At 36.2% G+C, this 21,033-nt stretch overlaps 2 protein-coding genes across 4 annotated transcripts; one reads left to right on the forward strand and one right to left on the reverse strand.

Moving 5' to 3' along the window:
* The first annotated feature begins 14,608 nt into the window (after positions 1-14,608).
* LOC147483970 (F-box/kelch-repeat protein At3g23880-like) lies at positions 14,609-18,410 on the forward strand. Of its 3 annotated transcripts, none has more exons than XM_086580315.1 (2): positions 14,609-16,123; positions 18,076-18,410. In XM_086580315.1, exon 1 carries the CDS (start codon positions 14,775-14,777, stop codon positions 15,927-15,929), a length of 1,155 nt encoding a protein of 384 aa, XP_086436441.1. In that variant the 5' UTR covers positions 14,609-14,774; the 3' UTR covers positions 15,930-16,123; positions 18,076-18,410. The 3 variants fall into 3 exon arrangements, with proteins under 3 accessions (XP_086436441.1, XP_086436439.1, XP_086436440.1); XM_086580313.1 differs by having other exon boundaries at positions 14,610-16,038; XM_086580314.1 differs by having other exon boundaries at positions 14,610-16,038; positions 18,080-18,410.
* Positions 18,411-18,554: 144 nt separating this feature from the next.
* LOC147483971 (intracellular ribonuclease LX-like) lies at positions 18,555-20,732 on the reverse strand. Its single transcript, XM_086580316.1, has 2 exons — positions 20,178-20,732; positions 18,555-20,102 (listed from the first exon to the last, which is right to left on the reverse strand). Exons 1-2 carry the CDS (start codon positions 20,571-20,573, stop codon positions 19,866-19,868), a joined length of 633 nt encoding a protein of 210 aa, XP_086436442.1. The 5' UTR covers positions 20,574-20,732; the 3' UTR covers positions 18,555-19,865.
* Between the last annotated feature and the right edge of the window lie 301 nt (positions 20,733-21,033).

Raw genomic sequence — 21,033 nt, forward strand, 5'->3', positions numbered from 1 at the left:
ATATATATATATATATATATATATATATATATTATTCAGCAAAACATACCCTAAAAAATAAAAAAACCTCATTTAGTCTACTAACTCACTTTCTGTTGAATAATCTCCTATTTGTGTTTCCATGTAAGAATCTTCTATTTCTGGTAGCGCCACTAACACTCCCTGAGAAATTTATCTACTCCAAAATATCATCGGCATGCAAACTACTAACACACAAACCTTAAACATGTACAAAGTAATTCATTCTCACCTGAGTACACTACTAACACCAAGAACCCTATTCAAAATTTAAACAACGACCATGAACTTATCATATTATGTAAATATAAACAAATAACAACCAAGTAAGTGGAGTCAACTTCTAAAGATATTTTGGATAGAATAATTGATGTCTACTCATGCACAAATTGGTCTAGAAATGCTCTTAGGAAATTAAGAGTGAAGAATAAAAAATAACAACCACATATTGAAACAAATAAAAACAATATAGAATATGGGAAAAAAAAACACTTGGTTATCAGATCCATCAATAAGTAACTACATTTACATCTTTAGGATGCACTGAAATCTTATTATTATGTCAAAAGAAGTTTATCCGTTAGCATGGATGGGGCATGTTAATAACTATATAAAAAGGAAATATAAGTCTTAAACACATTATATAAAATACAGCTAGTAGATGAGGATTAGGTGAGTGAAAATAGTTACTTGAAAATTTTTATTGATAAGGAAGTACTCATATAAAAGAAAAGTTTAAAGCTCCAAAACTATACATATAAGGTTTAAAGCTTTAGATCCACTTACTAACGTTCTTATGGAACATATTAAAATATGTAGATAATATATAGATAGTGACGACTAAAATAAATAACTTAACCTTCTCCCTAGATGAGGAATTAGATTGAGTTGATAAACAATTAGTGTTGGTATATATACATAAAATGTACGGTTTGTCAATCTCGGAAGTCACAGTCAAACGTCTAATGTTAGACCTGCATTACCTTCTCTCTTAACACTCCAAACTTTATGGTAAACACAAATCAAAAGAAAAAAGACTTTTGAAATCAACACATACTGGGGAGGTAGAGAAAGAAGACTTGTAGAAAGAAGAGTTTTGAAATCAGCACACACTACAAGAAAAAAGGCTTTATATCACTGTTAAAAACAGTGATAAAAAGTCTTTTGTCACTGTTTTTTTTTTCCAAAACCGTGACGGAGTGGGGGTTATTTTTTTTTCCCCAAAACCGTCACAAATATTTCCTCTAGACAAGTCTGTATCCACCATATAAAACAGTAACAAATACTTAAAAAGCGTCACAAATAATTATATCGTTTGTGACGGTTTTGACGAAATAGTAATGTAATCATCTTGTAACCATCACAAAAAAGACAACTAATCATGCCATTTTGATTAAAACGGTGATAAATAATTAAAAAAAACAATAAAAAAATAGTGAATATATTCCAAACAAACATCCAGGTAGCTTCACCTAGTGTAACTTCACATACTCCAAGTAAGAGAACACATTCCATTCCAAACAAATTTATTCCAATAAATAATTCCATACAAATATCTGAATCCACAAGCAAAAACATATATAAGATTTAAGCTAATAAATATACGTACACACATTTACATTCACATAGACACTTGTGAATAGTCTTGAACGTAGCCTGGAAGACAGTTCTAATAAACTGAACTCAATTCAAACTTAATCTACACTGGAGGATGTGTATGTCTCTTGCGAAAAAGATTCTTGGGCAGCTCTTATCTGTTAAGATCCCGTCATGCTTGCTTTATGGTGCCTAGTCACTCTGTCAAACTCAGACTTGTTGATCCTAAGTCAAACCACTTTTTTGTAAGTAAGAAAGGTTTTCACATACTGGTTGTCTTCGCTTCAAGTACTCTCATGCCCCATCAGAACGATCTAAAAGAGAGATAAAACAAGATCGTTAATGTTTAAAACAATATAATATATAATAATAAAACAAGGCTTGGGCTCTACTTCACCAAATGAACACATACAAATCTGGAACGTTGAGCACCCCGCTAGTAATCAAAGGATCATCTTATGCTTCTACTTCAAAAAATAATCGCGAGTCTTCAACAGAAAGACGCATTGCAACTTAGTCAAAAGCCCCACAACTAAGAGAAGCCTATTACTCATGACTTCTTTAATTCACCACCAGCCAAGAAACATGATTAAAGTCACAGAGATTCAAATAAATATAAGTGCGAAGTTACAACATGTTTAATTTGGATAAGCTTCCATTTGTGGAAAGTACAAGGCAGTACCTTGAATCGTGGTAGAAGAATCTAAAGAAATTATAAGCTCTTGAAGAGGTTGTACGAATACCAATATGTTACCCAGCAAAAAAATTGTTATGCCAATGTGGATATAGCAAACAAGACTTCAGCACCTTGCAGTAGGAAAAACGAATATAATAGAATAGGAACTACGATATATCTAACACTGGAATTGAAGGTGTTCCCTGAATTAAGAAATGACTAAGGACCAGTAGTACAAATTTAAATACATATGTAACAATTTACAATTTCCAAAGCAAGAATGCATTCTCAAATTTATAATATGCCTCTAAATGCATTCAAAGCAGAACATATAGCATTGTCTTACATGACACACATTCTCAATCCGATCACGTAATTGGAAGTATAGTTCTATATAGATCATCTAAAACTCAAGTTATATTAAATGTAATGTGAGGTGACCAATTGAGTACTTGGTTAAACTTAGAATCCCCGGTATTTGATACAAGTCATATAACATATGCAAATTCCATCAAGGTTTGAAGAAACTGCAAGCTTAAAAATATAACAAGTGCAAGTTTCAACTTATAGACTAAACAAAAAGTAATTTAAACGACTAAGAGAAGTTTAAGGAAAATATACCTTCGGATAGTCACTAAAAGTACAATAATAATTGTTGTTCTTCTTCTTGAAAAAAAAAACATAATCATTTACTTTGATAACTAATTTCCTTAAGCAAATTAAACCAACGCATAATAATACAGCTACTACACTATACAATCATAACTTCTTTTGTGTTATGTGGCATATTGAACATGACATTAAACAAATGCAGTTGAGAATGTAACAATGCTCTTAATATAGAGACTGCAAACAACACAGGAAGTCCGATGCACCTATTCAGGTGAGTGACGGTCCAAATAAAACATCTACTAATTAAAGTGTTCAGCTGAAGTAAAGGCAATAGTTCTTCCAATAAACATATAAGGACTGTTGTAGCTTTGAGGGCATTGCTTGTGTGTGGTTGTTTGCGCGTGTAATCATGTATGTGTGTGTGTGTGTGTGTGTAATCGTGTATGTCTGCAGTTCCAAAAAACTGAAAAAGCTAACTAGACAAATCTATGGAGATATCGACATCAATACTATATATTCAAGAACATCATCTCTATGCTACTCTGCACCCCACAATTAACAATCATTACTTCTCAAGCCAAGATCAAAGGATTGCAAAGTGACCCAGGATCAAAGGATATATTACAAAGTAACCTGCATGAGGTCTGATTCTTTCTACATCCATAAAGTTCCGTCATGAGCTTCACATCCATTCCAAATAGCCTTTATTTTACTAGTGCTAAATAACAAGAAACTCTCTAATCAAGAAAACCTCATAATAGGCAGTTTACATGTAAACATTCCTAATATTTAATGAGTATATAGTCCAATAGATTGACGGATTGACCTACATATAAGCAAGTAGGAAGATGTAGTATATCTTACATACATAAAGGATCAAGGAAATGAATGGATACCTGCTATTAAAGAGATGTATGAATTCCCTTCAACATGGATGGGTAGGCTCTAGGCACCAACCTTTTTTTCGTCTCAACATCCATATTTGGAACAATGACAGTTCAATGTCAAAAGACTGCAAGAGATTGAATTTGAATTAAGAGTTCTGAATATTTTGCCCTTTTATAGAAATAGAAATCAAGACAAACCCATACCTTGGATTAATTCATGTGAAGATTTATAACACCTGGTCATGGAAGTGTCCCTATGAAAGGTTGTTATGCAAATCGACTACAAGTAAGTTCAGGTTCACAAAGGCTATCAAAGTGCAACTCTGATGCTTGTGCATTTTCACATAATCACATTGATTAAGTACGTGTACATAGAAGTTTAAAAGAAAAAAACCATGAAGTTGCTATGCCAGTTTTGGGTTGCTGGGGAACCTCCTAAATTAGTACAAACTTCAGACTTTTATCATTTAAGCACAAACCAGATAATACCAGGAATAAAGCATATATTTCAGTTACAACTTAAAAAAAAAACAGAACTTCAGAGTAGAAGGAAACAAACTATTTGAAAACCGTATCATCTACCTTGCTCGAGTTAAGTAGAGTGTGCATGTATTTGGTTTGATCCCTTTCTGTAGAGTAAAAAAAACCCGAAGAAAAATAAACATATAACTAAAAAATCATCAACTTTTCTTTTGACACGTTCAAGGTTACCTTAAATATAAAAATAAAATAAAATAAAATAGGAAATTAAGGGGCGAGAAAATATGCATAGCAAAATGAAATTTGTTCACAACTAAGAAGCCGCCACAACCTAAAGCTGAAATTTGATGGCCCAACCACAATTAAGGGAAAGGGAAGAGATGGGTTGCCGCGTGAGCAAAATCAAGTTCATTTAACACAAAAACCACCCCAACCACAATCGAGTTCATCGACTCGGATTTTCAAATCCCCAACCACAATAATACAAATTAATCAACACCGGAGTTAAGCCCCATTTACCCAACCGAGGCGAATTCAATTACAACTGAAACTTGAGCCCCGGACGAGAACCAACAGTGGCATTTAAAACCAATTTAAGTAAGATTCACCAAAACAATTTCAAAGACCCAACCGTAAGAGAGCCGTGAGATAGAGGCCGGAGAGAGAGATGATATCCATTTTTTAAAGTGGGAGAATAATAAACGTGGGGTTCTTTTCTTTTTTTCCTGTTTTCTTTTTTCTTTTTTCTTTTTTCTCTTGTTTAAAAGAAGTGGAGTCGTGGCAGCACCAAAAAAAAGATATATTAGGTAGTTAGTTTTTTTTTTTGGTAAAAGATCGGGTAGTTAGTGAAGGCTTCTTAAACAGTAACATAAAAATCAAGGCTTATGTAACTGTTTCCCTTCAAAACGTCACATCACATATAAGCTGTTCGCATATACAACAAGTGGTAAAAGAATACTTGTTACAATTTAGTACAGGAGTGACAAATTTTAGGCCTATTTTAAGCCTATCAGTCTTTGCAATTTCTGTTACAAAGTCATTTATAAGATTTTAGCTAATAGGTTAAAGAGACACCTAAATAAAATTATTTCTCCCTTTTAAGGGGCTTTCATAAAAGGGAGAAATATAGAGGATAATACTGGTTTGGTTTGTGAGCTTTTTCATCACATGAAAAACATGAAAGACATAATCATGGGTGGATTGCTTTAAAGATGAATATGGCAAAAGCCTATGATCGAGTGGAATGGTCTCTAGTGGATAACATCTTTGATAGGTTGGGGTTTAGCCAAAGATGGAGGAATTTGATTAAACAATGTATATCTACTGTTTCCTTCCAAGTCCTTTTGAATAGGAGTCCTCTCAATAAGATCATCCCTGAAAGAGGCCTCAGACAGGGGGATCCTCTATCCCCCTATCTATTTATCATTATGTCTGAGGCTCTATCAAGGATGATTACCAAAGCTGAGGATGAGGAGAAAGTCCATGGGATTAAGATCAGGAGAGCTTCTCCTCCCATATCCCACCTTCTCTATGCTGATGACTTAATCCTGTTCATTTTCTTTAGTAAAAACATTAAGTTTAGAAACAAAATAAAGTTAAAAAAGTTCTGGAAAATGAGACTTTTTGATCCAAAGGAAAAGTATTTAGGGATCCCTATTATGCTTTCTCAAAGGAAGGCAGAGGATTTTGACTTCTTAGTGGACAAGATCCACAATAAGATTAAAGGCTGGAAGGCTAAGGTGCTCTCACAGGCTGGCAGGGCTACCCTAATCCAGTCTGTGGTACAAGCCACTCCTCTCTATGCTATGTCCACTTATATGCTTCCCAAGTCTACCTGTGACAAAATAGACAAAGCATGTAGAGAGTTCTTTTGGCATGGTTCTGAAAATTCAAAAAGTGTCCATACCATTGGGTGGGACAACTTATGTAAACCCAAGTCTGCAGGAGGATTGGGGTTTAGAAATATGAGAGATATAAATGTAGCTATGCTAGCCAAACTTCCTTGGAAAGCTACTACTGATATTGAATCTATATGGACAAAGACCCTTGCTAGTATATATGGAAAGAATTGGATTGGAGAAGTGTGGAAACCACCTGGGTATGCCTCCTTCTTTTGGAAAGGCATACACAAAACTTTCAATCTTATTAATGGAGGTTTGGTATGGGGGGTCCATAGTGGTACTTCCACATCTGTTCTGGATGACCCTTGGGTGCTCTGTAATGGGAAACCCAAGACTCTGAGAGAACTAGGGGTGGAGGATCCCAGACTTGAAGATCTCCATGTGGCTGACCTGTTCCATAAGGATAGGTCCGGATGGGATGAAGCCAAGCTCACAACTTTCTTTCCTCCTTTCCTAGTTGCAAGAATTCAGGAAGTTATAATCAGACCTTTGGGTCTAGGGAAGGATAAGATGGTTTGGAGTGAGGAGAAGTCAGGGAGATTCACAGTGAAATCTGCTTACAAACACATATCGATGGATAATGATATAGGGCAGAGTTCTAGCTTTAATAAACATACTGTGAAGCACATTTGGAAAGCTAGAATACCAGCCAATCTCCAGATGTTCCTTTGGAAAGTGTACATGTATGCTTTGCCAATGGGGGAAAGGCTGGATTCTAGGAAAATGGTGGGGGACTTCTCCTGTCCCTTGTGCTACAAGAGTATGGAAACAGATAGTCATCTGTTTTTTGAGTGTGAATGGTCCAGACTTCTGTGGTTCTCATCAGGCTTAGGTCTGAGAATGGAAAACAAAGGTAGTAATAATGCCAAAGAATGGATTACAAAATTTCTTAGTTGGTGCAATAGCAAGAGCCAACAGATATCTCAGGCAGGAGTTCAGGCTTGCTATCTACTATACAACATCTGGAAAATAAGAAATGAAGCCAAGTTTGAATATAGGGTTCCAAACAGGGAAAGAACTCTTAGAAAAAGTGAGCTGGAGGCCTGCAAATGTAACAATGGCTTTGCAGAAAGCAATAATCAGAATGAGACCTCTAACCCCCCTGATCAGTTTAAATATGATTTAGACTCTATGTTCCCTGAGATTCCTAATGATTGTGTTAACATAAGGTTTGACGCTGCTTTTCAGGTTATACCTCAGGAGAGGCAGCAGCTGGAACAATAGCTTGGGACTCGGAAGGTAGAGTGATAGGGGCAGGCACTAGAAAGTTCCAAGCCAGGTCAGCAGAGGAAACAGAAATGGTTGCAGCTGAGGTGGCTATAGGACTTGCTCTTGCTTTTGGGTGGACTGCAGTGTACATAGAATGGGACTGTTCAGAGGTTATAAAGGCTTTAAATAGCCAGTATTGTTCGTTGTATAAGAGCTTGAGAGATTATGTTGTTAAGTTAAGCTCTGATTTTGAGTTTTGTAAGTTTAAGTGGATAAACAGGAGGTCTAATGGTGAGGCTCATCAGTTAGCAAAATGGGCCTCCCAACTGCAACAAAGGGATTAGCTACCACAATGCATCCTGACAAGCAAGATTACCCCTGTACTGGTTTAGTGGTTTTTATGAATATATAAGGTATTATCGAAAAAAAAGAATACAGGAGTGACTAAAACTCTTTTAGAAACTTCACTTAAACCTTTTTATACTATTTGTGACCGTTACAAACAGAACAGTCACAAATAACATTTTAAAACAGTCACAAAAACCTTTTTTTGTACTAGTGACAATAGTTGTAAATTGAAGAACTCGAAAATATGGGATACTTAGAAGTTCAAGAATTGGGACTTTTAGTTCCTATTTAGTTTTTTTCTCGCAACTTGTTTCTTTAACTTTTTTATCAGCAATTTTTTTCTCCTAATTTGAATAGAGTCTCTCCTGTAATCTTTATTATTTTTTATTTGGATGTGTATAGATTAGGAACATGAAACATAATTAATTAGGACCCTTCAAGAAGAGAGTCTCTCCTGTAATCCTTATTATTCTTCGTTTGGATGTGTATAGATTACGAAATATGAAACATAATTAATTAGGACTCTTGAAAAGAGATTTAGTATATAAAGGAAACATAATTAATTATGACTCTTGAAAAGAGAAAAGATTTAGTTTATAAAGAAAACATAACATAATTAATTATGACTCTTGAAAAGAGAAAAGATTTAGTTTATAAAGAAAACATAATTAATTGGGACTCTTAGTTACTATTTTTTTTCTTCCTATTTTTTCTTAATCCCCCTGGTTACGTGGACTACCCCAATGAGCCCAAAAATGGACTGCTATTATATATATATAAAGAAGAAGAGGTATGAATCCAAATGTGATCATACAATTTATATTTGTGCATCTAGGAGTAAGATCTGACTATCTTGTTATCTTTTAAATCAGGGTAAACGTGTTAGAAGAGCACAATATATTGAAGACTTTTGATGAAGTAATTGCTGAAAAGGATAAAAGTATTGAAGATTTTCAGAAGAGGTACAAATCCTAATATGACCATACGATACATACTGTGTTTTGGATTTAATATTAAACACTGACTATGTTGTTTCGTTTTTACATTTAGGGTAGATTTAAGTTAGAAGTAGAATCTTTTGAAAACAAGAAAAAAAGTATCATTGAACAAGCAGCTGCACACTGAACTTCTATTGTTGTGCTTCTATCTGGTTTGAGGGACAAACCAGGGACGGAGCTAGGATTATAAGTCAATGTGTGCGAGATTATGTGCACACCCCACCCCACCCCACCCCAAAAATAAAAAGTATGCAATTATTTATTTATTTATTTTTGTTAGAAAGTATAAACAATAAAAATCAACAAACTTATGCATTTATTTTAATTCACAAAACTATAGTGTGTTGACTACTAAGAATTTAATATCGATTGATGAAGTTAACTATTTAAGCACTTAAGCCATTAATTGATACTACTATGTCTACATATACCTACATAATTTAGTCTACAAGTCTACAATGATTTAACAAATTGTTAACTTCTTATAATGTTATAAGTTTATATAACTCTACTATCATGTGGAGAAAACTATAAAATATTAACATTAGATATAAAAAAATTACCTTTTTTGTTTTTTTTTTGTTTTTTTTAAGTGAAAATTTTATTGATAATGATAATAAGTTTTACAAATAATTAGGACAAGCGTGCAACAAGTTGCGCCACAAGTCTTTTCTGAATTTGTTTTTTGTTTTTGGTTTTTGGTTTGGGTTGAGGTCATACGCTTAGAGTGAAAGAAATGAGAAAGAGCTTACAGATTTGTTATGGGTGATTAGAATTATGTGAATTGGCTAGTTGGGTTTTGGGCATTTGGTTATTTGTTTTAGTATCATTAACTAATCAAATATTCGAAAACACATTTGTCTCTCTTTAATGGTTTTAGACTCAAAATAAATGATAAATGATAATTTTGTAAGGGCAAAAAGAGAAGTAAAAAAAAATTGGTTTATTGGAATATTTTTTATTAATTTTTTTTTCATATTATTTTTTTTGTTGATTATATTCTCACTATAGTTGTAAATTTTTTGGGGGTGCGAGTACTTATAGTTTGAAGATTTTTCTAGGCAATTAGTTATGAGCCTCTGTAACTTCTGTTACAAGATTATCTCTAAGATCTTGGCTAACAGGCTGAAATGTCATATTAATAAGATTGTGTCCCCTTTTCAAGGGGCATTCATCAAGGGTAGGAGTATTGGGGACAATACTGGGTTGGCTTGTGAGCTTAATTTTTCACAATATGAAAAACATGAAAACTAAGGGGGATGGTTAGGTGGCCCTAAAGATGGACATGGCTAAGGCCTATGATAGGGTGGAATGGTCTTTCTTGGATAGCATTTTTGAGAAGCTTGGCTTCAATGAGAAATGGAGAGGTATGATCCAGCAATGTTTGACATCTGTCACTTTTCAAGTGTTACTTAAGGGGTCTCTTCTGAAAAAGTTCAAACCTGAAAGAGGGTTAAGACAAGGGGACCCTTTATCCCCTTATCTCTTTATCCTGGTTTCTGAGGCTCTGTCTAGGCTTATAGCTAGAAAAGAACAAGAGGGGCTGATACATGGTATCAAAATAAAAAATATATCTCTCCCCATCACTCATCTGTTGTATGTAGATGATTTGATCATTTTTACTAAGGCCAACACTTCTGATGGGGGGCATCTCAGACAGATTTTTGATGATTACTGTGAGGCATCTGAACAGAAAATCAATTTTGATAAGTCCAGTATGTTTTTTAGTAAGAATGTGAGATTCAGAAACAAACTTAGACTGAAAAGATTCTGGAAAATGAGCCAGTTTGAATCCAGAGAGAAATATCTGGGGATTCCAGTTATGTTATCCCAAAGAAAAGCTGAGGATTTTGAGTTCCTGGTGAATAATGTTCACAAAAAGATTAAGGGCTGGAAAGTCAAAGTGTTGTCTCAGGCTGGAAGAGCTACTCTTATAAGCTCTATGGCCCAAACAACACCTATGTATGCCATGTCTACCTACATGTTGCCTGTTTCGACTTGTGAAAAAATTGACAAGGTATGTAGGGATTTCTTCTGGAATGGGACAGAAACATCAAAAAGTGTACACACCATTGGGTGGGAACACATGTGTAAACCTAAAAAATATGAAGGGTTGGGTTTTAGAAAATCAAGGGAGATGAATGTGGCCATGTTGGCAAAGTTGCCATGGAAGGCTGCCACTAATGTGGAGTCCATGTGGACCAAAATTCTTTATAGTATATATAGCAAAAATTGGATTGGTGATGTTGAAAAGCCCCCTGAATATGCCTCTTTCTTCTGGAAGGGTATACATAGGGTGTTCAATACTATCAGTGAGGGGGTTCTGTGGAATATCCATAATGGGCAATCCATTTCAGTTATGAAGGATCCTTGGCTGATTTGCAATGGGAAACCAAGGACCCTTAAAGAGCTGGGTGTGATTAACCCTGAACTTGAGAACATGAATGTGTCTGGCCTTTTCAAAAGTGATGGGTCTTGCTGGGACCCTGAGCTGTTAGCTCCTCACTTTGAGCCTTTCATAAGGCAAAAGATTCTAGAGGTGGTTGTGAGGCCTTTGGGGCTAGCAAGGACAAGATGATTTGGTGTGAGGATAGGTCTGGGAGCTTAATTGTGAAGTCTGTTTATTCCATGCTGAACCATAGCAAATGGGAGGGACAGTCTTCCAGTTATAGCTCAAAGACAATTGCTCACATCTGGAAGGCTAAGCTCCCAGCCAACACCCTTTTATTCATCTGAAAGTTGTATATGATGGGACTACCTATGGGGGACAAATTGGCCCCTAAGAAGGTTCCAGGGGACTAATCATGCCCTTTCTGCTACAAGACCATAGAGACTAATATTCACTTGTTCTTTGAATGTGAATGGTCGAGAGCTCTATGGTTTGCATCTGACTTGGGGTTAAGGATGGTTGGACCTGAAAAGGGAACCATAAAAAGCTGGGTGGAGAAATTCATGTCCTGGAGCCATAGTTCCTAGGAGGAAATATCTTATGCTGGAGTGATGGCTTGTTGCATTCTCAACAACATGTGGAGAATCAGAAATGAGATCAAGTTTGAACAAAAGCAAGCTAATAGGGATAGAGTGCTAAGGAGAAGCTCTGTGGAGGCTTTGAAATGCATCCAAGCTTTCAAGGAGGAGGGAGTTTCTGCTGACCCTAATCTAGATATGCAATTGAATGTTTATCCAAATGCTTTTGCTGATATCCCTAATGAATGTGTGGTTATTAGGTTTGATCTTCGCGTTCAACAAAAGAGATTTGGATGGGCAAATTTGGATGCACTGCAACTAATGATGAAGGCAGAATTGTGGGAGCTGCAACAAGGAGGTTTAAGGCAAGGTTTGCGGAAGAAGCCGAGATGTTGGCAGCAGAAGTGGCAACTAGAATGATCATAACAGCAGGCTGGCAGAAAGTCATTTTCCAAGGAGGTTGTGCTGAGGTGATTAAAGCTATCACAAGTCCAAGTTGTCACTGGGTGTTGGAAAGCTTGAGAGACTCGATAAACAATCTTGTAGCTTCCTTGCAGTTTTATTGGTTCTTTTGGATAAGTAGGATTTACAATGGGGATGCTCATGACTTAGCAGGCTAGACTATCCAACAATTAAGCTTGAGCTATCTTCCGAAGTGTATGATGGAGTAGAATATACCGCCTTTGATATTCTAAGCATAACTTACTATATTAGGAAAATATAAGGTCGATGAACAGTAATTTTTAAGTTACATGGGTATTTTAGTAATTTCACTATCTATTGTGGGGTACTTTCGTATTTTACTTCTAAATATATTATCTCGACTTTTCTAGAATATTCCTCTCCTTCTTCGTCTCCGGCTTTCGACCGCTAAGGCCCCTAATATCCTTGTGAGAGGAGAGTTTGACTAATATCTAGATGCTACACAGATGCACTGTACTGTTAGGATGTTAGGATGGCTGAGATAAGTTTTTAATGGAGGAAATTGACTAAGTTGATTGGACTCCCAAACTTTCTCCCTCGAACAGCTTTTCTCGCCATCTTACAAAGGAAACTGAAAAAAAATCAGGAACTCCAATTGAATTAGTTGAAAACGTGTTGTGCGCGTGGTGACATTCCATTCTTTTAGAAGAGCTTCACATAACCTGATATTGAAGATAAAGGATAGGTCGGTCGATTGAGTAAAGGAGATGGTTGAAATGGAGAAGCTTGCAGACTATACTTGCGATCCAGAGTACATGTCAAGTTGGAATTTACTGATGGCACAACAAGATAACTTTATTACTGCTGTCAGGAAACTATCGTTAGGATATGGCAACGAATTTGATATAAATGGATATGGAGAGGTTGGGATTGGGATTGGGCATCTGAAAGGGTATCCATTGATTGTAGAGCAAGCTTTTGACATGAGAATGAGAATAATTGCCTACTGGAAGATTGTTTTGAAAAGGATGCTTGATAATTTGGCACTTCACCTTCTCTTCAATGTACAAAATTTGGTTAACAAAGAAATGGAGACGGAAATTATAAATGAGATGATGGATCTAATCACAGTGGAAGCATTGAAAGGTTGCTTGAAGAATCACCTTTTCTGGCGTCAAGGCGTGAAAAGTTGAACAAGAGTATTAGGGTTCTCAGTCAATCAAAAGACATTGTTTCAAAGATCATGGATTGTATTGTTGTTCATGGCGACAGTGTCGATTATTTTGACAATGAAGCTTCGATTTATTAATTCTACTTTGATTTTTCTATTTTTTTCTTATATTTTTTTCTACTGCTGTTACTCCATTCACTAATAATAGATGTTACTTACTGAAATGTGAATGTATATGATCAAGGTTGCTTGGGGAGCTTACATGTTAACATCAATTTTCTATGCAGATCTTCCCGCATGAACAATGTGTAAATGTTGATCTTCATAGTTGAATTTAAGGCGCTCATCGATCATTAACCAGGTACATCGCAGTTAAGGTCGAACTGGTATACATTATGATTGACAAGTCAGATGATCAAAGAGATCGCCAGTCGCCACATTGTGAGTGTCCATATAAACATGAATATGCCCTTGCTCCTGTGTTAACCACTGCACAACTGAAATGGTACATGGCATATGTCAATACTCTGCGACCCAAGTGTGTTTTTGTCTTTGAGAATAATTAATTTCAATAGAAGCCATGTGTGTCAACTCTTTTTGCATAGGGAAAACATGGGAAGCACTGTGACATAGCAGTATAGCACCGAGATCGATACAGAAGAACATAACACTACTATACTCATGTGTGTGACATAGGAATTTATTCATTAAAACACTATATGGTTTTATTTATTATGGTCTAACTAATGTTATTTAGAAGCAAACAGTCAGAGCAATTAAAAGTGAATGAGTTGCTTACATCTACAAAATCATCAATACATACAGATTTATTGGAGGTTTCTCAGGACTTGCACCATTTTAGGTGTGCTGCTACTTAGTAGGTCAACAATTATTGTATAAAAACTAGCTGTTCATGTAAAAGAAAAATATCAAATGGTCTGTTCACAATAATGATATTTGTCATTGTGCTGAAGGTAAGAACCGTCCTGCTCAATAATTCAGTCACAACATAGGTGTTTCCCTGTGATAATGCTAAGCCATCTTTTTCCCATAATACCTAAAGCTCTTGAATTTCTCACCAATGTGATAAGCGTATAATGTGAACACGTGCATCGCATGTGCATGATGCTAGTAGCTATAATATGGGTAAGTTAACATCGAAAAAAAAAACATATCCACATTAACGTACAGTCGTACACTCAAACTCCACACACTTGGAATACAACTATACAAGCAACTCGGGCTACTGGGCTCAAGCAAAAACATAAGTTGGGCTTGGATTTCAATATAAAAACCCATCCGAATACTAACTAAGACTTCTGAGTTCTGACACGTAATCGCTGACTATATATATAATTATATACCAGAGGCAGAGAATCTCAATTTGCAAAATCAGAGTGTCTTTCCCAGGTACAATTTGACTCTGGCTTAGCGTTTCATTATTGTTATTATTATATTATCTCTTTTTTAAGAGTAATTAGAGAGTGAATGGCAATAATAACGACGAGCAACGTTGTTTTGCCAGAGGATGTGGTGTTTTACATTCTGTTATGTCTACCCGTTGCGTCTCTTTTGAGATTCAAGTCGGTCTGCAAGTCGTGGCGCGCTCTCATTGAGAGCTCTAGTTTTGTTAATCAACATCATTTCAAGGATGACTATAATAACTACAGTTTCATTGTTATGGACCCCCCTAGCGCGTTTGGTAGACCTTCTCCTAATCCCGATCTTTATGTTTCCTTACTTTCTGGTAACTCATTAGAGGCGTCCGTAAAACTGGATTTACCAGACTGTTGTAATGTCAACTTGTATAATGATAGCATTAATCATCCCCCTAATTGTAACAGAACATTCGGCAATATCGGCCTAAGTATAGTGGCTTCTTGTAACGGCATTGTTTGCCTATATAATAGATTTTCAAGTGATATTTTTCTATGGAATCCTGCAACGAAACATGTGAGACTTCTATCAAAATCCCCATTCCCTTATCAACCAGAAGATGGTTACTTCAGTCTAGACATCTGCATTGGATTTGGTTTCGATGATAAAAGTAATGATTACAAGGTGGTGAGGTTTTTCAGTTTGTGTAAACAACCCGATGTCCGGACACAGAGCCCAGCTGAGGCATACAACTTGAGTACTGATTCGTGGAATATTATAGACGCGGTTTCACCTGTTATTGCTATCCTTTCTGATCCGAAAGCACCATACAGGAATGGAACATATTGCTGGTTGGTAGTAAATGATGATTTTCCACAACATAAGAGGTTACCTGAAAAATACGTTCTCACATTTGATTTTAGAAACGTGGTGTTTGGGTCTCTACCATTACCGGATGTTGAGACTGTTGATTTTCCATGTTTAGTTATCTTAAGGGAAAACCTTGCTTGCATTTATAATGTGGAAGCTTTTTGTGATTTCACTGATGACTGGAGGCCTTGGGAGTGTGAAATATGGGTGTTGAATGAATACGGTGTCAAAGATTCCTGGACTAAATTGTACACCGTTGGGCCCTTTACAATATCTAGACATATTCCATATGCTGCTAGAAAGATAGGGCTTTCAATGAATGGAGAGTTTTTTCTGATAGTCTGGAATCAACAGATATGCACATACAACCTTGTTACGAAGAAAATAAAAAGTTGATGTGCATAGTGATTTAAGGAATCCTATTTATTTAGAGGTTGCTGCATACAAAGAGAGCCTAGTCTCAATCAAAGGAGGAAGTAATGCAGCTGATAGGGAGACTTATGCGGTATGACACTATTCTCTTACTTTTGACCTCTATCAATCAAGTAGGCTTTGTTCAGATAATATATTCTGCTTATCTGGACGAACAAGTAAGAAATTAACTTTTTGCACTAATTGATATCTTGACTTTCTTGTATATTTTGGCTTTTTATGGCTTGACTGGATGTTTGTGATTATGAGAAGATGATAAATTTGAATGAATAAGAAATCGGGTCCTCCTTTAGTTCCTAATTCTTTATTTTGTACTGCAAGCAATCTAAAAAATTGTTTACCAGGTCTCTCATGTTCTCTTCACCTTTTGACATTCTTCATATTCTAAACTTACAAACACATCTTATGATTTATGGCATAGGATGAGGATTTGGTGTTTGTGAATTTTACTAATTTATTTGCCAGTATATTGTTTTTTTAGGCTGTATGATTTACATTTTTATATTCAGTTTGTGAATCCATAACTACTGCCACTACTGCTGTAATCTTTTTAAATTGTTGTTTTATGTTTGCGAGTCTCAACCTTTTATTGCTTCTGTATTCCTAAACAAAATCTTTCATGTCTTTGTGGCCAAACTTGATACTTCTTGGCTATTATCTGATTTATCTCAAACTAATGCACACTTTGTACCACTCAATATTCTGTTCTTAAAATTTCCCTGTGCTGTTATTTTGCTTTGATCTAATGCAATCTTGTCGACTCACATGGTTAAATACTAGGGATAGGTTTTTGCTTAATAAACCCTAAATCTCTCGATTAAATTCTTGATTCATCGAAAAACAAATTCTTTAGAGAAACCAAATTTAATCTTTCTTAATTGATAAAAAGTAGTCTCTCCAAAATGATTAGGCATTGCTAGAACTAAATACAACAGGTCTGCAACTGCAAGCCTTTATATGTTAGAGGTGGATTGCTTGCTTAGCAACCAACCTAGTAGACTAGGAATCTGCTATTTTTTGCTTCATAAGCTAGAGCAACAATTGTATAAAACTACGATCAAAATGAACAAAGTAGACGTTCGTTGGCTCTTGGACGCATGGGACTTATTGGTGCATGGATTTTTTATGTTTTCTTGATGTTGATGACTTGTGACGCCGTCTTCTCTTCAATTCGCTTCATCGCGTTCTCTCAAAGAAATATATTTGGATTATCTAGGGTGAATACATTTTATTAGAGCCTTTTGGTTTTTTCATGTAAATTTTTCGGTTTTGGTTTGTTTCTAAGTTTCTTACTCTATGACCTTAATTTGGTTTTCTACATTGTATACAAAAGACTGTTCAGTGAGGTGGTGGGAAAGGATGTTTAATGTGGGGAAAGCAAAGACAGGGAGAGAGATTAGGGGAGGAGGAAACAGAGAGAGTACTGGAGGTGAAGCGCCAGTCACAACAAAGCTTTGACGGAAGGTGTTGTTTTGGAGATCTCTTCGGAGGTCAAGAGTCGGAGATAGGTTGGTTGGGGATTGGGGTGTATTTGGGTTTTGACATCTTTCAGTTAGCTTCTTGCCGATGGTTTAAGGGGTTGATGAAATTAATTTTCATATGAATGAAATTATCATTCATCAATAAAGGAAACAGGAAAAAAAATAAAATAAAAAATAAAAAATAGCAGTGGTTATGGACCAGGTTATTTGGTATTAGAAATGGATGGAAGCATGGTTTAGGTTTTGGTATATGATAGGCATGGTTTAGGTTTTGGCATTATTTATGACTGTTGGAGTGTATTTTAGGTTTTGCAGGTTCTTCTTATTTTAAAAGGATTGGTTTATTGGTTTGGGTGAGGTAGCCAGATATCAATAGCATGCCTTTTATTTTGTTGTTGGGGTTGTATGGCTTTCGACCTGCTTTTGAGAATGGTTATTGGTCTGTGTCGGAATAAGGTATCTGCCATGGTCCAAGTGCCTATCTCTTGTTAGAGGAAAAAAACGTGCCTTTCGCTTTTGTACTCTTCATTTAATTTGTTATTATTGATTCCCATGCACTTTTACCTGCATGGTTTCTGATGGATTTTAACATTTAGATTTCATTAACTAAACTTCTAATTATTGATTAGGTAGAACACTGGTCAGCGTTAGCCTTTGCACGATCCAAATCCAGAATCTAATTGTGTAGAATCCTAGAGCAACAAAATCTTTTTGATGGAAGAGGAAAAGATGGTTCAAAGCTACTCGTGCTGTTTGCTTACTAGCATATGGTACTGGCCTAGCAGGCCTTATATCGCTGTCCGGTGTTTAGATTGTTTAGTCTCATGTCTGTCTGAATCATATATGTTATATTGTGAGTGCCTTTAGTTTTTTCTGTAGCTAGGATGGCTGTTGTGTTCAAGTTACTGTGCGTCTATTTCTGTACTGAAAATTTCACAATATATTATTGTTTATGGTTGGTACTCTTGGTAGGCAGATTTGTTTAATCAGGTTCATATGTTCAGCTTCAATGTTAAGCGCTCAGATGCCAAAATGTGCGTAATTACCTCGTTTTTGAATGTATAGGGAATTCTGAAGCCATGGGAGGGTTATTATTTGGTTTTACTTTGAATGGCATGATAAATTAAGTGTAGGTCTATTGACAGATATTTTGTGATACAAAGAAAACTACAATTTCTTTAGTTCTTCGAAAACAGTAGCGGGTTAAAACATTGTTATTGGAATTATTAGTATTTCTTTTGAATGTTTAATTAAAGCATATCAGGTGGCATGATTGGACGAACGAATGGCGGTCAGCGCCTTCTAGCAATCCACTGACAGCTGGGTTTCCAGAGAATACTGACGAAACCCTGTTTCAGATTTGGCTGCTGGCAGATATGAATATGGTTGGAATAATGTTTTAAAGTTTTTTTCCTACCCAAAGTAAATTACGATGAAGGCAGACGAGATGCAATAGATGAAATGACTCAGAGACAAGTAAAGGGAGTGGATGAGTAGCTTGCAAAGCAGGCGGAATAGACGAAGGGTGCCATACTAAGATATGACCCAAGATACCTTCGTACCCTTTGATATTGTTTGTTTCGTTTTCCATCTTCGTGTGCTTTTGAAAGTAACGTAGCAATCGATGGCGTAGTAATATTATTGGTCATCTGTGTACACAACTTGCCGATGCACCATCCCACTGCTAGTATGATGTTACCTCTGTTGAGTTTTTTCATATTTGATTACTATTGTAGTCACTTGGTAGGTACTTGGAGCCTGACTAATGATTTGAGTCTGATCTTAAACAATCTTGATTTGGGGGGCAAAAGTTGCTAAAACATCATGATGGCTGCTGACATTTTGGCGTGGGTGAATTTGAGTAAGTTTGTTGTATTCCAAATGTGTTGCCTAGTTTTACCTACGAGGGCCAAACTGCATGCCAAGGTTCCTTTTTTTTCATTGGCAAGCCTGTTTTAAATGGCGGGCATGCCAAGGTCCTTGAACTCTGGCTATCAGCTCAAGATGTTTATTGATAAGAAGACTCCCTTCAGAGGTGTCTATAGAAGGTGTTTGAGGTGCCGTGGAGACTGACTCTTGGAGGGAGGTACTAGTTCAGGGTGCACTATAAGATTCTTCAGAAAGCCAAGTGACATTCCAATTAGAAACTGAGTGAAAGAAACTTGCCAATTGTAAAACACCTCATAACAGTTCTTATTAAAACATAATTTGATACACAGTTCACTAAATCATTTATCCACACTTCAACGTGGGAGATCAGCATCCGGCTTGGGACAATTCTTGAGTTCTTCATTGTTTATCGTTAATTCAACCTCATTGGTACTTATGTTCAGTCGGAACTCTTGTATCTGCTGCTTGCCGACTGAGTTGGTATTGCACAAAATGCGTGGTTTCACATTATAAGTTTTATCGTAAGCATTCAGCAGAGACTGTAAGTTGTATTTTCCCCGAAGTTCCCCAACACAGGCTTAAGTTGGAATAAACGGTCGCGAAGGTTAATATTATCAAACAAAGTCAAAGCTTTTTCAAAATACTCATGCTGCTTTAGCCCCGAACAAGTCCCGTGTTTCTTCCACTGCTCGCCCCAAAATTTGGCATTGTCAAGATTTTGTACGTCGGGCCAGGCGATATCCAACTTTCCCTGCAAATCTTTAACCTGTACAAGAAATTGATTACCATTTGTACTAGTAAGATTTACATCATCAAATTCATTGACAAATAAATAATTTACCAGCTTAAGGTCAAATATATCGCTTTGGTCACACTTAGGAGCTCCTTTAAGCTTTGAGGGCCAGAGACCGTGGATTGTAAACATGGGATGTCCACGGTCTTTTCGAAGGCAATGTGTTCCTGCTGCGTTGCATACACTGACCCCCCATTGAAGAGCAAAGATATAGTAGTCAAAAGAACTAGGTGAGGGTGCAAGGGGTTCATAATACTTGGTAGGAACAGAGAGATTTTTGTAAGCATCAGGGGACACATAAGTGGGAGCAGAGACGTTACTATCAGCAGCAGGTGACACAAAGTTGAGAGCAGAGACATTATTGTGATCATCAGCTGACACAAAGGTGAACAACATAAAGTAAGAGAAACATAATGCAAGGTGGAGGAGATTGAAAGAAGCCATTCGGTGCTTTAGAGTAGAAATGTGGGGATGGAGAGAATTCTGAAACACATTACTCTTATATATAGGCCCCTCGTTTACTGCTGTTGAAGTATGATATTACTGAATGCATGTAAATATGAAAAGAAAATAAAGGCATCTTTTATAATCAAAATAAACAAAAACCAAGCAGACACCAATGAAAGCTATATGCAACAACGCGTAAACAATCTCTCTAGCTAAAGTAAGGTGAAGTTAATTTCTCCTCCTACTCTTAGAAAAGAAAAAAACCACCTCTCCTACCATTTTTTGCATTGATATCATAGAAGTACGTATTAAGTAATTGAGATAAGAAAAAAAGTTATTTTGTATAATCAAAATACCCCGTAAGCAGGCAGAGACCGATGAAAGCAACGTGCAACCACTAAAGAATCTCCAGCTAAAGTCGATGAAGTTCAATTGTTCTTCTATTTATACGAAAGAA

Source organism: Coptis chinensis, chromosome 8 (assembly GCF_015680905.1).
Source record: "Coptis chinensis isolate HL-2020 chromosome 8, ASM1568090v1, whole genome shotgun sequence".
Lineage (NCBI taxonomy): Eukaryota > Viridiplantae > Streptophyta > Magnoliopsida > Ranunculales > Ranunculaceae > Coptis > Coptis chinensis.